The sequence below is a fragment of the Dermacentor albipictus genome, chromosome 1 (genome assembly GCF_038994185.2).
Source record: "Dermacentor albipictus isolate Rhodes 1998 colony chromosome 1, USDA_Dalb.pri_finalv2, whole genome shotgun sequence".
In the NCBI taxonomy this organism is placed as follows: Eukaryota; Metazoa; Arthropoda; class Arachnida; order Ixodida; family Ixodidae; genus Dermacentor; species Dermacentor albipictus.
The window spans coordinates 282,816,003-282,838,168 of NC_091821.1; the positions used below are offsets into that span (position 1 = coordinate 282,816,003).

Below are 22,166 nucleotides of genomic sequence, written 5' to 3' on the forward strand. Positions count from 1 at the left end.
TTTTTTTAACGCAAGTGTTATATGTACTATAGACGTGCTCTCTTGACTTGATCGCGCAGATCTGTGGTTATTTAGGCAGGTGGTTCTTCAAAAATCAGTTGTTAGAAAGCGCTCGTCCTCGTGTTTCTTCTGTTCTTCGTCCCTGTTTGTTTGCGCACAATAAGTTTTAAGATGCATCTCCCTACTTTGATAAAATGGGGTTCAGAACCTCTTTAACGTGTAATTATTTAACTAAATAGGCTTAATATGAAGAAACTTTAAATATTCTCTTTGGGGCATAAGTCATATTTGAAAAGGTGTTGGAACATTCTCGGAAACATCCAATAAAACTGTTTCCAGACTTTGGAGTCTGTGGTAGAGTGTATAAGCGCGACTGGACGAGGACGAAGAAAGAAACAGATACACAGACACAGCGCTTCACTTTCAACTATATATTTTATTTTCGCACGCATCGATATATATATACCGTGCGAGCGGAAACAAACGTGACAGCAAAAAAGAACATTGAGTGGTACATTTCGTTGAACCGGACACGTGTGCAAGGCAAGGGAAAAAAAGAGAAAAAAACATCTACTACAATTGTCACGAAGACAACCCAAGGAATCGTATCTCCTTTTCCGAAAGTGATACCGAAGGCTTGCTTACGCACTTTTGCTGTAATTTTGCTATCTCGAATGCCTCTACAATCTCCCTCGTCATCCTGCTATGAGCCTTATACTATGAGCCTTATACTATAGTCTGAGAAGTATAAGAAAATTTGCCACTGCTCGTTATGCTTGCAGCGCTCTCAATTGTTTCCAAAAAGGCTGCGTGCTCGCAAAAAACCCGACTTTTGGTTTGTGTCTATGTTCGACATTGGCCCGTTGCTGATCATTCAAGACCATGGCAGATTTCAATCTTCACAATGCAGCTGCTGTGCACTAGATGCCGATTACATTTTTTTGCTTCTGCAATGTGCGTACAGGCTTTGAAAACATGATTCATAGTTGAATGCCCCCTCCTTTGCCTCTCCGTCCCTTTTTTACGCATTGAATGATGACACTGTGTGGTGTGCTGTAATTACAATTCTAAATGGTACATAGGCTGTGAAATTTCTGTATTTGTTTCCAGATTAACCTGTTTACTGATATGTTTTGCTGCAGTGAACTCTGGAGACATGAGAATGCCTTACAGCAGAACCTGGCAACACTGAAAGAGGAGCTGTCCAAAAAGGACCAGGGCCTGCGTTCCATGACTGGCAAGGTGCATCTGCTCATGCCAAATCTTTTGCATGCTGTGGCCCATATAAAGTGCCCTTTGAGGCACCTCTGCCTATAAGCACAGTTACTTCAATATAATCCAGTATATGTACAATGACACTCCTTTGGGGAGGCTTTGGTAGCCAAGATTTTATTTGGCCATTGTCAGTCACTGTTGTTGCTGTTGCTGCTGTCAAGTTGTTCCTTGTTTTTGAAGGCACAATTTTGACCAATAACAAGCTTCTTTTAGAAGGGCCCTGCAAAACTATCCTTCCTGGCAAGTGTTGCGTCACAATGCATTCCTTGTGTAATCCACTGGATATTCATCGTAAGGCGCTAGCAGCGCCCCGAATGGCAGCACTGAGAGCAATGACATGTGGTGCAGACACTGGGGTGAAGGCACACACGGTGTTTCCAGGGGTCTTTCGCTGCATTTTCCGAAGCCTGATGAGCTGGAAAACGCATTTTCATTCGTCTGCTCTTCAGAAAGGTCGCTGATTGTACGAGGCAGGTCATATTCATTGCATCAGGTAGTATAAAGGATGTCCCAGCTAATGCTAGCCAAGCTGTTAACAAGAAAAAAAATTAAAAATTAAAAAAAAGGGGACTAGAAAGACGCAGTGGAAGGCACAATTACCAGACCTATGGTGTTCAGTTGGCCGATGTCAGACGACTGAACAACACTAAATATTATCATTTTATCTTGCGGAGTGTTTCTCAGATCTTTTTTTTTCGTTGAACATCTTGGGTAACGTTAGCTGGGACACACGGTATAAAGCACTAAATTAGTGAAAATTGCGATGCAGATGCACCCCGCCAACAAAACTCTAAGACGTGGAAGGGCCTTAAGGTGTCCAAAACTTCGGGTGTACTTGTACATCAAATTTATGGGCCTGTGAAGTTGCCTAGTATTCCGAATAATCGAGCTGGCCTGAATGGCTAGTGTCCGATTAATCGGTTGGCACAAGTTGTGAATCAGCCAGTTGCTGGGCAGAGGCTTCAGTTTTATAAGGAAAAGGAGACATTGCTTGAGCGTTACCAGGGGCTCATCATGGCTAGCCTGGCTCAGAAGAGCATTGATGACAATGAGCGTGGCTAGTTGCTTCCGACTGATTCTGACTGAAAACATGGGTAAGAGCAAGCTGTGTGAACAGGTTTGTTGTGTTCATTTAAATTAAATGGATACTGAAATTTACGTTTACCTTTTTGTTGTATTTTGAGGCACAGTAACATTATTTTACAGCAAGGAAATATTTTTTAGAGTAACGCTTGTCAATTTTAAGTGTTCAAACTAGCCTGGGGCGTGTCCAGCAGTCGGCATTTATTAGCACCAAAGTGCTCTGAAATCTGTGTTTGGGTGCTACAAACTACTCCCAAATTAACTTTTTGCTGCTCCAAAAATTGCTACAAATCTCAGTTCGTCAGTGGCACCACTGTGCTCGCCGAGCTTCGAGATTTGTCCAAATTAACTGTGTCGTGAAATATGTTTGAATTAGAGAGTTTCATTGCAATAAATAATGCATACGCCTGCCAGGACTCGAGGACAAGTATGAATTATCTAATTTTCTGCATTAACAAGGCTTTACTGTATGTCCAGTAGGACGTGCGCACATAATGCTTCATTTGAACACTGGTAACGAAATTAGGAAGATTGCGTCATGTTATCTTTTATACCACATGAGCGGCACACTCCCTGTAGATCACGCCACCGTATGTTTTTGCGCCCATTAAACCAGATTTGAAACTTGGTGGTACAAGGTGAAACGTGTTAACAAGCATTTGTTTTTGGAAATATAGGTACAAACTAAAATGAGTAGAGCTCATATTTAGAGGGGAAAAGAATTAGGATAAAGTTGAAATAAACTTAAGTATAAAATTTTTTAACGGTTATGTAATTGCAGTCGAACCCACTTATAACAATATGCCAAAGGCCAAGAAAATCCCATTGTTATAAGTGATAATTGTTATAACCGGGTTGCAGGAAAAAAAGTAAAGATCCTAATTAGACATGAAATGGTACAGTCGAACCCGCTTATACTATTCCCGGTTTTAACAATACTAAGAAGGTGTTGCACCGTGAACTTTTCTGTATGTCCTGTGGTAAAATAAACCATTTACTACAATGCTCCCATGCCACGATTATGGGTTATAACCTATAAAATTGCCTACTGTGTGTGTGCACTGAAAGAAAAAAAGAAAAGAATGGGAGCCGCCGCATTTGCCTGCACCTTTTATCGCACCTGCCTTTGTGCAACGCATTCTGCACGGAATGTCCTATCGCCATCACTAACCTTGCGGCACCCTTCTCCTGTTTCTGATACATGAAGAGACTGTGCCAATGTCGGAAGAGTTCAAGGGAGAGCAGTGCATGGTGAAAGTCCGCTGTGTGGGGTGAGTGGCACGAAGGGTAGGTGGCAAATGTCTGGGGCACAGAGGCGAATGCAGCGGCTCCCAATTTTTAAAATGTGTAAGCATTTCCATGTCTACCCAATGTGAAATTTGTCTGTCACGTAAGACGAATGCAATTGCTCATATCTTCCTAGACAATGGCTCATACCCTGTGAGAAAGCAAAAAATGCAATGGCTCATACCCACGTAAGGCAGAGGCTACAAGCGCTCAGCAAAGTGAAGTAAACAGCGCATACATTCATTGAAATCTCCCATACAACACACAGAACAGCGTACATTTCCATAAAGAACAAGCTCAAAACAAACATCTGAACCATCTGAAGCATTGCATAGCCCCCCTTAGCAATTGTAGTGGTGGTTTTGCAATAGCTTTGTTGAACATCCAGTTTGATAAGGACTGATAAGAGTTGGTAAGGGTTGGATCATGTGCAATAAGGTTCATAATGACTGATGAGGGTTGATAAGGTATGCTGGTTGAATCAAGTTTCATAACATTGATAAAGACACCGGGCTGCATGAAGATGAGCAAGTCGCACAATGCTTACTCATACTTAGACTGCTCCCAGGGGAGTTCATGCGTAAATGAAAATTTTTTTTCAAGTATATAGTGTTTCTTTTTTCGCCGCAGACACCCACAATGCAGGTTTGATTAAATTAAATTCATTAAATTCTGGGGTTCTTTATGCCAAAACCATGTTTTGATTATGAGACGCATTGTAGTGGGGGACTCCGGAAATTTAGACAATCTGGGGATCTTTAATGGCACGTTTTATTGTTGTGACCAATAATGTGGAAGTGAGCATTGTAGTAAGCAGTTTATTTTGGCATAGAGCACATACAAAAGTTGACAGTGCATCGGCTGCTCATTGTTATATCTGACATATTGTTAGAACTGGTATCGTTATGCATGGGTTTGATTGCTTAGTTACCATTTCACTTGGATTATAAGTAATATTAATGCGATTAGCACGCTTTGCCTACTTCATGTATTTTGCACCTGCATGCCTGCCTGCCTGCCTGCCTGCCTGCCTGCCTGCCTGCCTGCCTGCCTGCCTGCCTGCCTGCCTGCCTGCCTGCCTGCCTGCCTGTCTGTCTGCCTGCCTGCCTGCCTGCCTGCCTGCCTGCCTGCCTGCCTGTCTGTCTGTCTGTCTGTCTGTCTGTCTGCTTGCCTGCCTGCCTGCCTGTCTGTCTGTCTGTCTGTCTGTATGTCCGTCCGTCCGTCCGTCTGTATGTCCGTCCGTCCGTCCGTCCGTCTGTCTGTCCGTCCGTCCATCCTCCAACACAGAAGCCCAAGTTATTTTCCTGCTAGAGCGACAGGGTATCAGATCATTGCTGTGATTCTGTCGGGGTCATTCGATGGTCGTTATTCCAGCTTCGTCATCTGACTCTCTTTATGTTGTCACAGCTACTATCCCGATCAAGTTGCATAAGTTGTCTAATCGCTTAAGCCACAAGGCATGTGCTCATAGTCATGATGCCGTTGTAGTCGTTACATGGTCGTCATTCCAGCTTCATCATGCTATCGTCTTCACACTGTCGTCATCAAAAGGTTGTCATGCATTCGTTGTCAGGCAATTGTCATGATACCGTTATGTTCATTCTATCGTCGTCACTCCTGGTTCGTCATTGTAGCTTTGTCATCTGACTCTTGCCACGCCATTGTCATTGTGTTCATTGTTGGGATGCCGTCATGGGCACGCCATCGTTGTCGCACCTTCTGCGCCAACATAATAGCCTAAGTAGTCTAATAACTAGGGCCATAAGGTGTGTGCTCATGGTTGTGATGTTGTTGTAGTCGTTGCATCGTAATTATTCCAGTTTTGTAATTTGATTCTCATCCTGCCGTCATTGTGACGCCGTTGTTGTCATACACTTGTCATGCATTTGTTGCCATAGCATTATAGTGATACGGGTGTGGTTTTTGCGTCGTAATTCCAGCTTTGTCATGCGACTCTCTTCAGGTCGTTGCGCCTTCAACGTTGTCAATGTGTGGTCATTATACAGTTGTCACACATTTGTTCTGATGCTATCAGCATGATGCCAGTGTGGTCTTTTCATCGTCATTCTCACATCATCGTCTGATGCTCGTCAGGCCATTGTTGCCACACGGTTGTCCTAATTTAAAAAAATTCATTTGCTGGTACTGTTGGCCAATTGGGCCGTTACAGGGGTGGGGTACAAATATGGCACAAAGCGCATCATGGCTTACATAAAGCAGTACTGTATAGCTGATACATAGATTTGCAAGTCACAGCCTGCCATTATACATAAATATAATACAAAATCTGACTTAACAACCGTTACGTAAAACATAAAGCAGCAATGTGTAGCCGAAAAGTGCATCACGTTACTACATACTATAACTTACACGATACATATTACATCACATACATCGCAACATTATACATAACAATACTACATTCTACGACTTACACGAGAAATGTTAGATCATGTGGATTCATTGAGAAAATATTTTGCAACTTCGGTTTCAAAATGTTCTGCAGTTTCATACAGATGTCATACCATAGTCTTCATGCCGTAGTTGCCACACTGTCATTTGACGATCCTTATCAATTCATAAATGTCAGCCTGTCGTCATGCCATTGTCATCATACTCCATTCACATTCACATCGTTCCGTTTTCATAATTCTATCGTAATCATGCTGTCATCACCTATTCGTGATTATGCCACCATTGTCATTGTGCCATCGGGAAACGGTTGCTCTCATGCACCCATTATTTTACCATCATCATTCCGTAGTGGTTGTGCCATTGTCGTCGTTCTGCCTTTTTCAACCAGTTGTTATTGTAATGTCATCATAATGCCATTGTTAGCACACACTCATCGTCATCCCTTTGTTTTTGGGCTGGCATCGCCACTCAATCGTCGTTGTCATACCGCCTTTGCCGTTCCATCATGTCATTCCATCTTCGTCATTGCATCACCGGCACTACATTGCCATCATACAATTATCGTCATACAATCATGCTCATGGGTGACTTTGGCAAGCAAGTGCCACAACAATGTGTTTTGATACCAGAGACAATGAATATTGTATATAGCCAAAGCAAGGAGAATCTCGGAATGACCAATACAAGTATTTATTAAATGTGACTTCAGCGATACGGTGTGCTGCTACATTGCTTAATTGCTAATCGCTTTACTGTCGACAGTCATCGGGAGATGGGTTTTGCCGTAATTTTTTTTTATTATTGCACATATTTTACATGAATAATGTGTTAAGAGCATGTTTGAAGGGTAGTGTGAAGAGCTGCATAAACAAAGGTGGAGTATGACCGGACTGTGTAGGTTCTTGCACCACCCTTGAAGCATGTCAGTCCCAATTAGCCCAGCTTTCCTTGTGAGCGTATGTGCAAGAAAAAATTAGTTGTTTTTTTCTCTCTCTCTTTATGCAGGCAACCTTGAATGGCCGAGACAGTGTACGAAAAGTTCTGCAAACTTTTCGGGAGAAAGGTGGCAGTTATGAGCACATAGCCAACAGCTACTATGGAATGCTAATCGAAAACTTTGATTGTGAGAAGACCATCTATACTGCCGTGGAAGTGACTTCTGGAAACAAGTATGTTATCTTATGTAGAGTTAAACATTGTTACAATGAACCAGGTTGTAATAAACTAATGGATGTAATGAAACAATTGAAATTTTTGAAATTTCCATAGCAACTCATGCATTCAGAAACTCATTTCCAGTAAGTGAAAATGTGTCGGTAATGGTTATGGTTAATCTATTAGGTTATAGTGACAATGTAGTGATTATTTTGTGCCAGAATCTGTCGGCATGTAAAAATGAACTGAGATTTTCTGCAAGCTAGAAATCACTTTCAAATCTAACAGCATCGGCCTGGTTGTGTCATTGCCGACGTACAACGATTGTCTGTTTAAATTGCATATCGTAATGGGCACAGGGTTGGGCATGCTTCCGTGCGATTCTCAGTATATGTACGCCGGTGGTGGCATGGCACATTGTTTGCATAGAGGCTGGTTTGCTTTCGCTGTGTGGATATTTCCACGTTATATTGACCTGCCGAGGTGGTGTGGCGCACATAACGTACAGGAGGTGGTTGGCGATGCACTGCTAAGCCCAAGGTCACAACTTTGAGTCCTAGCTACGGTGGGACACATTTTGAGTGGGGCGGAATGCCAAAACACCCATGTACCGTGCCTTGGGTACACGTTAAAGAACCCTAGGTGGTCAAAATTAATTCAGAGTTCCCCACTACTGTGTGCCTCATAATCATATCATTGTTTTGGCACGTAAACCCCGCAATTAAAAATTTTTTTGAATGTTATATTGAATAGAAATGTGCTAGAAGTACTTGACATACTAGGTGCACCTGTCTTGTGACTAGGGGACACGGGATTTTAATGTTAGTGTTGCTGTTAATTTGTCAAAGACCATTCCTTAACGTGAGTAACTTGCAACATTTGTGTGCAAACGACTTATGCATTCGACACGGCCACGGAGAAACAAAATGGTGAATTCTCACTTCTCATGATCTCGGGGAAACTGTCCAAGACCTATGGAGGTATCGATAAGCGTCAGGTAGGCATATTTTATAGTTCATATGATCAATATATTTAACTAGTTTGCGATCCCTTTTGACAATGATATATGCAGGATCAACTGTATTTGTTCTTTTCAAATAGTACTTCGAAAATTCTAGATACTTTGTGCCGAAGCTTATATAAAATGGCAGAATATTCGACCAACTATTTGAATATAGTATCTATTATTAGCACACGCCTACTGCACAGGCACCGACATGGATGTTTATTTGCGTACTGGGACCGCATTTTATAGATTTTATGTCTATCAATTTTATTTGTCATTTTTCTCAGCCTTCATCATAGACTCAGGCAAAGCCACATTACTGTTATCGCTAGGATAGGTGACTCGCTGCATCAATTGATAAGAATAGAAAGTGAAATGGATTGTTCCAAAATACCTATAATCTGAGATTGTCGTTGCTTGCTCAAGTTTTAGCTTTTTTGGATTGGATTGGTGGAACGCTTGAAGCCCCTGCCATAGCACTGACGCTTGGCATTGGACAACAGCATAAAGAAATGCATTTTGTTGTTGTTTAGAAGCTTATGTACAGTGACAAGTGTACAAATTCTGAAGCTTGCAGCGTTCCACTGGAATGCTCAGGAGACACTGCTGAGGCCTGTTGCTCTGCTATTTAAAGGGGTCCTTAAACACTTTTCGAGCTTAAGAAAACATTGTCGATATGTAGACGAGGCTTCGGTGAACATGTGGGTCAAATGTACACTGCATGCAGCAGGGAATTTACAGTCTTATCTTAACAACAGGGAAAAATTGCTTGCTCTTTTATTTGCAATGTTGTCATGCAGCTACATTGCGCGCAGCCAAGCCCACCCACTGTTAGATATGGAGCTGTTTCCTGCGAATACTTCGAGTTCCCCAAACCACTTCGAAACGCAGCACAGCTAATTGAGGAATGCAGAAGCAGGAAAGCACATTCCAGAGGAGCGCCCAGGCAAACAAGTTGAAGGCCACAAGACAGGTGCAAACCAAGACGGCGGTAATGCGCCGTGACAGCCAGACGTGCCGGGAAGGTCCAAGCGTACCTCTTCATCACCTTTGAAGAAGACAATTGCTACCGCTGAGGGGCCGTAGCACCGGGAGCAGGTGAACCCTCGGACAATGGAGCATGATCGCCCCTTCCCTTCTCCTCCTTTAAAGAAGCGCATTGCACCACTGCGAGGCAAGACCGCAGAGAGCCGCCGGGTGTGACAACGCGATACGGGCGCCAACCATTGGCTGAAAGTGGCGCCATCTCAGCGAACTCTCCGATTGGTCGAACATGACGTGACTTCCAGTGCTCGAAGGGTTTATAAGAAGCCTTCCAGAGAGACCAGAGGATGCCCTGATTCCCTGATTCACCTCTCTCGAACTTCTTGCCGCGGGCCGCAGCGTCCGAGTTGCCGCCGGCCCGTAATGTCTGTACAACTGTTACCTGACGTCTCACCTCCCTGTAAATAATGTAGAATAAACCCTCCCAAGTTTGTTTTTTCATCCCGAAGTCCGTCTACAACCCCTACATCTGGTTGGCAGGGGTAGGATCGCCTCCGAATGCATCAGCTGGTGGCAGCGCTACGGATAAACCTTCGTCGAGAGAGATCCTAAGGAACCGGGAAGAGCGAAGAAGAGAGAGCCTTCGTCGAAAGAGGTCCGAAGAAACTGGGAGTAGCGAAGAAGGAGCGAGCCTCCGACCCAGGGAGTCCAGAGGAACCGGGAACAGCGGACGAATGAACCGGATGGCAGGGTGCTGCAACCGTAAGTGAGCGCGTGGTTTTTTTCCTTATGATTCGCCAGACTCAAATGTTGTGTGTTCATTTTGATAGTTCTGGGAATCGGGAATTTGTTGCATTGTGTGTTTGCACAGATTAATTAAGGAAAACAGTTTTAACCTCCTGTCGGGGCAGCTGCCATGGATCTTAGAAGGTTGACGAGGTTAGACTTGTTGTTGGTGTGCGACGATTTGGGAGTTGAGGCGGACGAACGGATGAAAACGCCAGCTATCATAAAAGCGATTAACGATAGTGGCAATGATGACAAAAGCATTGAGCTTGCTTGGGAGGTGATACAGGAGCCATGGGAGCGTGTGTGTCGTGTACGTGTGCGAGAGCGTCGTGAACTTAAGAGTAAGAGTAAGCGTGAAGAACGCGAGAATGAACAGAAGCAGGAGCTTCAAGAACTTACTCTTAGGTGTGAGCGTGACGAACGTGAGAATGAACGCAAACGTGAGTATCAGGAACTTGAGTGGGAGCAAAAGTATGAGAGAGAGAAGGCAGCACTGATCAAAGAGATACAGTATTGTGATCAGTTATTGGCACAGAGACAACGGCTGTCTGAGAATTCTGTAGGAAGTACAGGGCGAAAGAATGAGGAAGTGTCTAACAGATTTTCGCCAAAAGCCGACGAGAAGGGTAGTGCCTTTGAGATTGGCTGCCGATTCATAAGTGAAGGGAAAAGGCTAGCTGCTAACGATGCCTTAGTGGCAACAGAGGTCGTTAAAGGCCGCAAGGAGAGCGACGAGGTGCTGTGCCAACAGATGACTGTGGAGACAGCTAGGCCAGCTGCGAACAAATTGGCACAGTTACCTCGCGTGTGCGTCGCTGGTAAGGTTAGCGAGGTTGCTAGCGAAGAAAAGGGTACTGCTGACCCGACAGAAGCGAGCACCCATGTCGAGCCAGATCTGCGTGCAGAAGTGAAGTGCGAGCTGAGCGGTGAAGTTGAGGGTAATTCTCAGGATTGCGAGCTGCGTAGCTCAAGAGAATACAACTGCATTGTTCAGGGATCGGTGCGGCTCTCCGCCAGTCTAGATGGCCTAGATAGGGATGATTCAGTTGTTAATCATTCGGACTGTGCGCGTGAGACAGCGATCGATACCGACGGGCTGTGTGCCGATTCACAGCGTGAGCTGGGCAGTGTAGTAGAGGGCAGTTCGCAAGAGTGCGAGTTGTCTTACTCGAGTAAAGCCTGCTGCATTGTGCCAGAGTCGGTTGAGCTGTCCGCCAGTCGAGGCAGAGCGAGTGTTGATTTAAGCGAGAATCACTCAGACTGTGCGGGTAAGAGACCGATCCGGGCCGACGAAACGTGTACCGGCCAGCACGAGGCACGAGAAGGCGACATGAAAGCGAGTGCAAAGAGAAAGCGCCTTAAAAAGAAGCGCGGTAGAGACCGAAAGACGGTAACAAATGTAGCGACGCCAAAGATGGCGAGAAACCCAAATGGGCAGGGCGCGAGGAGAAGAAAGGTGCGGTCGTCAAGGACGATGTTGACGCATCCAGAACGTTCGAGCCACCGGTCCAAAGGGGACCGCGAAGCATGTTCTGCACGGACGCGGACAAAGGGCACGAGGCGGTTAAACTCCTCGTCGTTCCGTAGTTCTTTTCATAGCTCAGCGTGCAGTTCGAAGAAACGCAAGGTGGCAGGACGAGACCAGGTGGGGAGTAGCGACGCGGTCAATCGAGTTCGTGTTGAAAGCGGGGCGCGGGGACGCAAATTGGCAGGAGACCGTAACGTCTTGGGGGAGCTGATAGTGAGTCAGCCCTTTTGTTGTTCCTCCGTAGCCAGAGTAGCTTTGAAACGGCGACCGCCTCGGGGACGGCTCAGAGTATGAATCAATCGTAAGCAATCGGGAACGGGAAGCCAAGAGAGCTTCCGTAGAAGTGAAATGTTATTTTGTTTTATTTTTGAGCATCGGAAAGTTTTCGCAATTTGAGACTAGGATTTCTTTCAAGGTGTAAGGTTTGAGCTTTGTTTATGTTTTGGTTTGAGAAAGCTCCGAGATTTGAAAGACGCGTTTGTGTAAACATGTAGTCTCGCGAGATGCTCATTAATAAGTAGATAGGCTTTTTGTGTGTGTGTGTATGAGTAACCTGAAGGTCAAGGTTATCGTCGAAAGGCCTATGGTAAAGCGCGTGTGCTATTTAACCTTCTTTCTTTTTAAGTGTTTTGAATTTTCTAAGGTTAAGCGCGTAGATTTTCAGTGAGTGCATGATTTGCACTGAGAAGCGTTCTTAGTTCCATTAGCGCATGTCCTGTGTGGACGGAAGGAAGCAGTTTTATGACTGGGTTGCTCGTGTGTGTTGAGGGCAGCCGTATTCTGACTTCTTTAATAAGTATGCGTGGAACGAGTTATGAAAAGACGCATTATTTTAAGGGTTCTGCGGAGTGTGTAAGTCCCGCAAGTTTAATTGTTCGTTTATGTCACGTGTCCTGTAGGACTTTCAGGGAAGAAACGTGAGTAAGCGTAAGTGAAAAGTTTGCCTACAACGCAAGTACGCGTTTTGTTTAGTGACCACAAGGCTAGTGCGCTTGTGATTACGTACTTGTGAGGTTGACCAGATTGTTCAGTGGCACCATTACGTGCAATAAGTACGCCACTGCGACAGATTGGAAACATGCTGTTCGTGTGGTTAGGCCACTTAAGTTATGTTCGGCTGTTTTCATTTGTTGTTTGCATCGTCAACGACCCTTTTGTTTTGCAACAACAATAGTACTCTGGTCTTGTCGGCAATCGAGGAGAAATGCATAGCTGTTTGGAAGGGTGGTTACAACTGTTTTGTCAAAAATTGGGGAACTAAAAGATCAGGGTTGATTTTGACTCAGTAATAGCCTGGCGAGTCAGGGGTGAAGAGCCTGCGCTTACGCGTGGTGCAGCGCTGTGTTGTTTGGTTTGTTTGACTTATGTTCTCCAGGGCCCAGGATCCCGAGGGTTGTCAAACGAGGCTCGACCCCAGTACCCTGCAGCTTCTTTCAGCATTCCTCATGGCCAGCGAATTGAGTTCACCGGCCATTCAGAACAACCGGGGCGAGGACGAGCTGTTAGATATGGAGCTGTTTCCTGCGATTACTTCGAGTTCCCCAAACCACTTCGAAACGCAGCACAGCTAATTGAGGAATGCAGAAGCAGGAAAGCACATTCCAGAGGAGCGCCCAGGCAAACAAGTTGAAGGCCACAAGACAGGTGCAAACCAAGACGGCGGTAATGCGCCGTGACAGCCAGACGTGCCGGGAAGGTCCAAGCGTACCTCTTCATCACCTTTGAAGAAGACAATTGCTACCGCTGAGGGGCCGTAGCACCGGGAGCAGGTGAACCCTCGGACAATGGAGCATGATCGCCCCTTCCCTTCTCCTCCTTTAAAGAAGCGCATTGCACCACTGCGAAGCAAGACCGCAGAGAGCCGCCGGGTGTGACAACGCGACACGGGCGCCAACCATTCGCTGAAAGTGGCGTCATCTGAGCGGACTCTCCGATTGGTCGAACATGACGCGACTTCCAGTGCTCGAAGGGTTTATAAGAAGCCTTCCAGAGAGACCAGAGGATGCCCTGATTCCCTGATTCACCTCTCTCGAACTTCTTGCCGCGGGCCGCAGCGTCCGAGTTGCCGCCGGCCCGTAATGTCTGCACAACTGTTACCTGACGTCTCACCTCCCTGTAAATAATGTAAAATAAATCCTCCCAAGTTTGGTTTTCATCCCGGAGTCCGTCCTTCAACCCCTACACCACAGTTATTGGCTGATTTCGTGATTGTGAGAACATTATCAGCAGCACTATACAGTTGAACCTCGTTGATACAACCTCGTTAAGTATGATTTTTCAGTGGCAACATTCTTAACTTAGTGCCATTGGAAGCATACTGCACGCTTTTAATGGGCGAAAACCTAAACACACCACTGTTCACTGCTGCAGGGGGCACAATGTGAATGTCATCTTTCACTTTGGCGTCTGGCGTCGTCCACCAGCTCAATTTCGTTTCTCGTTGTTGTCTTAATACGCTACAAAATCGAAAAGCAACAAAATGCGTCTCGGCTGCCAGAGCTCCACCAGCTTGAGACGTGCCTCATGCTACAGGGATTCGGGTAGTAATTTGCATTACATAAATGTGAACTACAGTTCAGTCTCAGATTTTTTTAGTTATTTTTGATAGTATGTTTTCCCGGTTACTGCGTTATTTCTCACATTTATTTCCTGAACGTATGAAGGAGGTTGTACTTTAATTCTTAATTTTAAGTTAATAAAACGGAAAGTATCTGTCTACAATCTCAAAAAGACAAAGAGAAGTATTTTGTATTTGCACTTCCTGTCTACACATGCCAGTTCTACATAGCTGCCTTTTCTGAATGTGGCCTGCAAGATCGCACTGGCATGCTGCGTAGCATAGATACTGTGGCTACTTAGGGGTGCTGTAACGAATCCTCTCGTCAACATAGCTCTAGGCACACAAATGCCTATCTTGCATCGAGAGAATGCCGCATCAATGTGTTTAGCCGTACGCGCCTGAATCTGAAACACGTCATCAAGAACACCTTTTAGGCGGGCTCTTGCCTCTTTGCCATTCCCTCTGTGTAGCTTCCAGTGTGCTAATGGAGACAAAAGTATAGAGAAAGCCATGCATTGGTGTGCTAACTGCCTCAAACTGTTTTTACTTGCAGGATTTAAAAATTTTTTTTTGCGGCAGGTGATTCGTGAGGCAACATCCTTTAATAATGAGGCTATTCTATGATTAGTTAGGAAAGTGTTTTAGCACTCCTTTGATGTACATGACTGTGAAGATGGATTAGTGTTCACAGCCATAATAGGGAAAGCAGTGATCTCTCTGGCATAGATGAACAATCTCTTGTGGTCCTTTAGCAGTGCACTATGGGCTTTTTCATCAGCTTCGACTGACTCACTGCAATCTTTTTCTGGTGTTTGCCATGAGTGCAAGCAGTTAGTGAATCAGATGCCCCTTCAGCTTCATTGTAATGAAATTGTTTTGTAACAAAATGCAAAGAAAAGTTCACACGCCTTTTCCCATCTGACCTATGGAATGTCATCTAATCATCGGTACACGATTTAACTTCTTATGGCATTTTCTCGTCATAGATCCTTTCATTGCAACATTTGCAGTAGAAATTTGCATGACCTCGCACAGGGAAACAACAATCAAAGTCAAACTCGTATAATTTTCCCTGATTACTCAGAGGCTTTTGTCCATGTGTCACATGCTAAACTGAACTTCAAACTAAATCAGATGCTTGGCGATGGTCCCGTTACGAGATGGATAGCCAGCTACTTATCGCAATGCCAACAAATGTTCAATATAATTACCATGCCTCTGATATCGTGCCAGTCTTTTCTGTATGCCACAGGGCTCTGCTAGCACCATTTTTATTTATTTTATGCATCAGTGACATTACACATCACGTGGATGTAAAGATACGTCTTTTTGTGGACATCTGTGTGCTATATAAAAAAATAAATACTCGATGAAGACCAAGTGTGACTAAATATAGCTTTAAGCAACGTCGTACAGTGGTGTAATGCCTGGCAAAGGGTGGTAAATTGAGAAAAAACGGTAGCAATGTCAGTCACAAATAAGAAATCAAAACTTATCTTCCTTTATGGCTTTGGCAATGGCATTATTACAACAGTAACTGAGAAGAACTACCTTGGTGTCATTATTTCTGATGACCTCAGCGTGAGACCAAAACACAGCCAAAAAAGCAATAAACAGCTTATGATTTCTTAAGTGCACCTTGTGTTTCTCAACTTCAGATACCAACTTACTCACATATAAGGTCCTTATCCGTTTAATCTTAGAATATGCAAACATCGTCTGGTTTCCATATATGCAAAAAGATATGCACATATTGAATCGATGCAACCAAAAATGGTTCGCTTTAGCTACACCAGGTACCTCTGCAATATTCCCCACGGAGCTGCTTTCCCACGCATGAGTCAGTTTGAGATTAGGGACTTGACCTCGCTGTTATTTTGTGGCCCAGTTTAGGTGACTACAGCAAAGCGTAGGACGAGCCCACACCTGCTGTATCGGCCAATAACCAGAAATGAGGCACGCATATGGGTTCCGCGAAGAGGGGACACGGGCAGCACTCACGCGTGAGGAGAAAGTGGATTAGTGGCTGCACCGTAGAAAAGGCACTAGAACGGCACCCCCGCTCGGAACAAAAGGGTACAAGGGCCGAGCTGAAGGGGAGCGTTCGGGGAGACGAGCGTGAAGATGAAAGAAGGGGGGTGCTTGAGGTCACCGCCACCGCTAATGCCCACGCGCTCTCCAAATGTCCCGTTGACCGTCTCGGTCACGGAATTTGGGCGACGCGATGCTGCCTAGCCGCTTTGATGTTTGCCATCTGCGTGAGCCTGCTGAGGATTCCCGTGGAAATGGCAGTAGCTTTATCACTTAGCCGGCTATGGCCGAGGAATGCTTTTATGTGCTATTGCCATCGGGTCCCAATGATGGTGTTTGTATTTCAAGCTAACCGGCACACAGCTGCACGGGAGACAGATTTCTCAGTACTGGCAGGGTAGCCCGCTGTCTGGCGGATATGGAGTTAATAATCTGCAATTTCACGGAACATTCTCGGCAGCTTGTATGGCGGCTGGTTGCAGGTGAAAAGAGGGAAGACATCAGGGGCCGATACTCGCAGCTCGTGTCTTTGAGAAATCTTATCCCCTGGCGTGTTCTAAAGAGTGCCACTGTTTCCACCAATGCCGTGTGCGGCACGAAAGTGGTTGTGCTATTGGTTACAATGATGTGAACTCGCATGTGTGATTGGCTGGTTTGCGAATCTTTTGTACAACTGAGGGCTTAAAAAGTCATGTTTTGTTGTGTGGAGGGAGTGGAGCTTCGGGCTTGGACCCGGACAGATGCTTCGGCGTTTGAATAAAGCGTCACTTCTTCGGACAACGGCTCTCCCTTCGCGCTGCCACCGTGCACTCGAATCATCGAGGGGCGCCGACTTCGGACCTTCAACACCTCCCCTCCTTGACTAGCATTGAAGCTACAAGAGGACAAAGGGAAAGGAAATTAGCTGCATGCCTCGATACATTATCAAGTCTCGTGTAACACTTCATAGAGTTAAGCTCTTACCGTACTTACTCAAATCTAACGCGCACTTTTTTTCCGATAAAATGGGTCCAAGAATTGCGTGCGCGTTGAATCAAGTATGACCCTAAATCTTCGTTACCATATCGCCATCGGCATTTCAAAATGGTCGCCTCGTACACGCTTCGAGCCTAGCTGCTGTAGCCCTCCATGTGCTGTAGTAGTACACCGTCCGTCTTCCTGTTTTTTGTGTTTGCTCTATCAGCATACAAGTGCCGACTCCGAAGACATGCGATGCCGCAATTAAAAGAAAAGTGATCAGGTGTGCGGAGACGGACGGAAATCGGACCGCATCACGGGTGTTTGGAGTTCCTGAAACTTAAGTGCAGGACTGGTGCAAACAGCAGAGGCACTCTACTCCGGTATCTACTGCATACGGCGTGACCCCTATTTTGAAAGCGATCTGCGATGGAGACAGTCTATGCATCTAGGCGCACTGCACTGTGTTCTCGTCACTTAGTTCGCGTTGAAGCGAGAGGCCGCACTCGCTCCTGCTATTGCACTTCCTCACTCCAGCAGTTTGATAAAGTTTCCGCGGTCATTGACTGAAACGTGTTCATGTTTGCTTGTGCCTGCGTAATGCCATGCTTGTTAATTTAGTTAGTAAACCAATGTTTGAAATTTTATACGACCATTACAACTATTATCCTTACTTTTCGTATAGTTTTCTACTAATTTGCTGTTGCAATCGATGCTTCGCCTTTCGTGCAAAACTGCGGCTTTTTTTATTTATCGCTACTTTAGTTTACTGGTAGTAAGTCTCTGCTTTTCCAAATAAGAGAAAGTTGCATTTCTGTATGAAAGAATGAAGTGCACGGTACTGTAAATGACTTTTTTGTTTTTTAGGTCATGGCAAACGGATGCACATTACAATCGATGGAGTGTTAGAATTGGGTAAATACGGTATATCAATACATAATGCATTCAGCACGGATTCTGCTACTTACATTAGTTTTAACCGTTCCAGGGACATGCATCACAGGCATTAATTCACGATAAATGAATACCCTTGGGTTAACAACATAAGTTACTTGTCTTTATTCCCCCAACCCATACGGTAATGGAAAGCTCTAGGTAAATTCACAACTTTGCAGCGTATCCTAAAAAAGTTAATTGAGCTCACGGCTACATCAGTCATCCTGTCAACTAGCCAGACTTCATGACCATCTTCAGTCTGTTATTGATTGACGTGCTCAATTCGCAGATGTGTGCTATTTGTATGAATGTATGAATGAATGCTTTGCTGCCAAAGTTGGTGGTTCTCTTTGGTCTCTCATGTTCCGTACTCGATATGTTCGCCTATGATGCTTTGATTTCTTGTCTTCTTACATCTGATTGCTATTTTATTTTAATATTGATTGTAATTTCTATTTTCATGTATGTAAACCCACTCCTGTAACAGTCCCAAGTGGGACTAGCAGTATATTCAAATAAATAAAAATAAATAAAATAATTATACAGACACATTTTCACTGTCGCTGACGACAAGTGTAATGAGACGAATGAGTTTGACGTAACAGTTCTGCAGAAACCCGCCAGGTGGAGAGAAGTAATTAATAGGAAAATCAGACATCCACCCGTTCGTAGCAAATGCTACAAAGGAAATCCATAGGGGTTCCTCAAAAGAAAAGCCTCACAGTTGAAGAAAAATTCGTCCTGGTCCCGGACTCGAACCCGAGACCACCGCCTTTCCGGGGCACCCGCTCTACCATCTGAGCTAACCAGGCTGGTTAGCTCAGATGGTAGAGCAGGTGCCCCAGAAAGGCGGTGGCCCCGAGTTCGAGTCCCAGACCAGCACGAGGCTTTTCTTTCGAGGAACCCGTATAGGCTTCCTTTGTAGCAATAGCTATGAAGGGGTGGATGTCTGATTTTCCCGTCTATTAAGAAGAATGAGGGGTTACGTGATCTGTTGCGAGTGCAATGCCAAACCGGGAAGGCTGATGGCTCCTTGTGCTCTACCTTCCTGTATGTCTATTTTTGCAGGTCACATGGTCTGTTTTTTAGAGACGCAGCACAGTTAAAATGATGAAGTGAACAGCAGCATAAAGCATTCTCTCTTGGACAAGCACGTGTGCTTCCTGCTGCCAGTGCTCTTCACGTCGGAAAGCGCTCGCAGTCTTATTGTGAAAGCTGTTCATGTTTGTCTTGGGGCACGTGACACCACATTTAAAGTAGAACCTCGTTGATACGTTACCGTTACGTACGTTTTCCCGGTGCCAACGTTTACAATTGAGAACACAAAAATTGACCCAGTAGAGTTAAGCTCATCTTTTACTCGTTCATACGTTCTCAGAAAACACGATTTTTCGGCACCAACGTTCAGTGCATCGCCAAAGTGCAATCGTATGATACGTTTTCCGCTGCTTGATCCCATGTAAACAAGAAAATGCGTGAGGCGCGCGCGATCGAGAACAGTATATAGCTGCCCTCCGCAGCAGCTTCACCGCAATACTTGCCCGCTCGTCTCGCGTGAAAACGCCGGTGCACACTCAGTTTCTCATTTCAGTACCAGCGAACCTTCTACGGGGTCGTCGCACGCGGCATTCACAGGTATCACTGCCAATCCTATTGCGATAAACATCTTTGCCTATATGTTTCACTGCACATGGTGCCATCGGAAGCGTAGGGCATGCTTTTATTAGGCGATAACCAAAATGCGCTGCCCTTCCGGGCTGCAGACTGCAAGTGTATACATTTTCCGGCCGCTACAACCCATGTGAACAAGAAAAGGCGCGAGGTGCACGCGATCGAGAACACTATATAGCCGCCCGTCTCACATGAAAACGACGGCGAGCACAGTTTCTATTCCGGTACCAGCAAATATTGGCCCGGGCTGTTGCACGCCACATTCACAGCTATAGCCGCCAGACCTACTGCAATAAGTATCTTCACCTATCTGTTTTACAGCGCGTGGCACTTAGTGCCATTGGTAGCGCACTGCACTCTTCTAGTAGGGGGCGATAATGCAAATGCGCCACCATTCCCTACTGCAGGCGGCGCCATGTGGCCATCACATTTCACTTCGGCAGCATCTGGCGTCACCCACCAGCCCGATTTCGTTTCGGTTTCCTGTTGCCCTCTTACAACGCCACACAACAGAAAAACAATAAAACGCGTCTCGTGCCGCAGGAGCACCACCAGCTCAACGCGCGTCGGCGTATTGTGCCGCAACGATCCGTGCGATGCTTTGCATTAGGTAGACGCTAACAATAGTTGAGTCAAATTGTTTGCTACTTTGGATCATATGTTTTCCCAGTTGGTACGTTTTTTGTCACGGTTTTTTCCAAAGCCTATGACCGAGGTTCAGCAGTATTTAGTTAGCAAATCCTTACTGCTGTTTACATGGCGCATAAAATTATGAACCTTACGTTGTGTAATTGTCTAGCACTTTGCTATTGATATCAGTGCTCTTGCGTATCATGTGAAATTGTGGCTTCTTTTATCACATTTATGTGCATAATAGAAATGAACTTTCACTTGCCAAATAAAGGTAAAGAAAATATAACATTGATGTTTTGGAGCCCATACAGGTCCCTTGTTTGCAGTGCTGATGATAAACTATGGCAGTGGCATGTAGACAACCCCTGGGAAACAAGATTCCATGTGAAGACTGCGATGCAGCCTACATTGGCAAATCTGGGAATTTTAAATGATGTATGAGGTTACACCAAAATGATGTTGCAAGAGGACACAGTGTCTCAAGTGTCCCATCCTCGAGCACCAGGAAAAGACGGAACATCGCATCGACTACAACTCAGCAGCTGTAATTACAATTCTAGTATTGGCCGTCTAGTATTAAGCCACTGCATATACTAACCGTACCACGCAAAATAAATGGAACACAAAGCAATCTGCTGGACATTTACACACGCTCTACTTCATACATAAGCCACTGCCACAGCTTTACATCAGCATTGTGAACAGTGAACCCGATGGGCTCCGAAACGTCATTGATACTATACTTTATGTATTTTTAATTGGAGAGTGCAAGCCTTATCAAATCAAACACAGGGAACTGACCAAGGTAAAGTATATTCAAACAAAAGATGTTTCGACTTCCGCACGGGAGCCTTGTTCACAATGACTTCAAATGGCAAAGAACACTCATTTAATAAGTACTTGTTATCGCGAGCTGCCAGTATTCGTGTTAAGTATGTGCATATTAGTGTGATTTAGTAACGATACCAAGTGCAAGTATGGGATCAGTTTTCTTTCGGTGGCAATGATGCAAGTGTCATTTCAGGTAATGACGTGCCCAGTACATGCAGCATGCTCTGCGAAAGTATTAGACAACACTCTTGTTCTTACCTTCATTAGAATGGTCTTGAAGCCTTCTATTAAAAGAGTGGTACTGTTTACAGTGGAAGAGGAATCTAATGGTTGCACTCTCTTCCTTGATGTTCTTCTGAAGCGAGACAGTAACCTCTTGAAGTTTAATGTTCATAGAAAACGTACGTATACCGGCCACTTTCTAAACACTTAATCTAAACACTTAAACATTTAGACAAGTTGGCATTTGTGTGAGCGTGCTTGCTTCAAGCAAGAAGATGTGCAGAGGCATGTGGAAGCCGTTAGATGGGATGCGTGCAGATACCATTTGTCTTTTTGGACTCGGTAAAACGACAACTGACGCACCCAGCACAATCGAGCTCCCTTTCTACTTTGTTGAAACAGGTGGCACCATATGCTGCGTGCTTCAGTGAAGTGCTTGCTCAGGTTCTGCGCAGCTACGATGCACACATAGCACACGTATCAGCTCAGAAGCAGCCTTGAGAGTGTGAAAGATAAGTTGGGCAGAAACTATTTTCTGGAATTTTTGTTTTCTTGCACAAACTGCTAACACTTATACATAGGTGAAACTAGGAATTTCAGTAGAGTGCATCAGGAACATTCTAATGATGTGAAGAAGAAAGAAAGTGTTGTCTTTTAGAGGATGCTTCATCTACTGGGCTCGTGATTAACTGGGTTGACAGTGAGGATGTGTTTATTTGACAATACATGTATGCATGATTGTCATGGTGCTGACGTGAAATGTGGCCGCATGAGTCACCCGTCTAAGCCCCTAGCACCACATG

General features: G+C 44.9%; 1 protein-coding gene across 5 annotated transcripts in view; it reads left to right on the forward strand.

Moving 5' to 3' along the window:
- The window catches only part of SMC3 (structural maintenance of chromosomes 3), a 573,351-nt gene that overhangs the window by 247,638 nt on the left and 303,547 nt on the right, over positions 1–22,166 (forward strand). For all 5 annotated transcript variants that reach the window (XR_011511201.1, XM_070531360.1, XM_070531363.1 and 2 more), the window contains exons 14-15: positions 1,143–1,242; positions 7,066–7,229. Coding sequence is in view for 4 of the 5 variants with exons in the window: in XM_070531360.1 (XP_070387461.1) it covers positions 1,143–1,242; positions 7,066–7,229 (264 nt within the window). In the remaining variant the exon portion in view is untranslated. The remainder of the gene's footprint in view (positions 1–1,142; positions 1,243–7,065; positions 7,230–22,166) is intronic.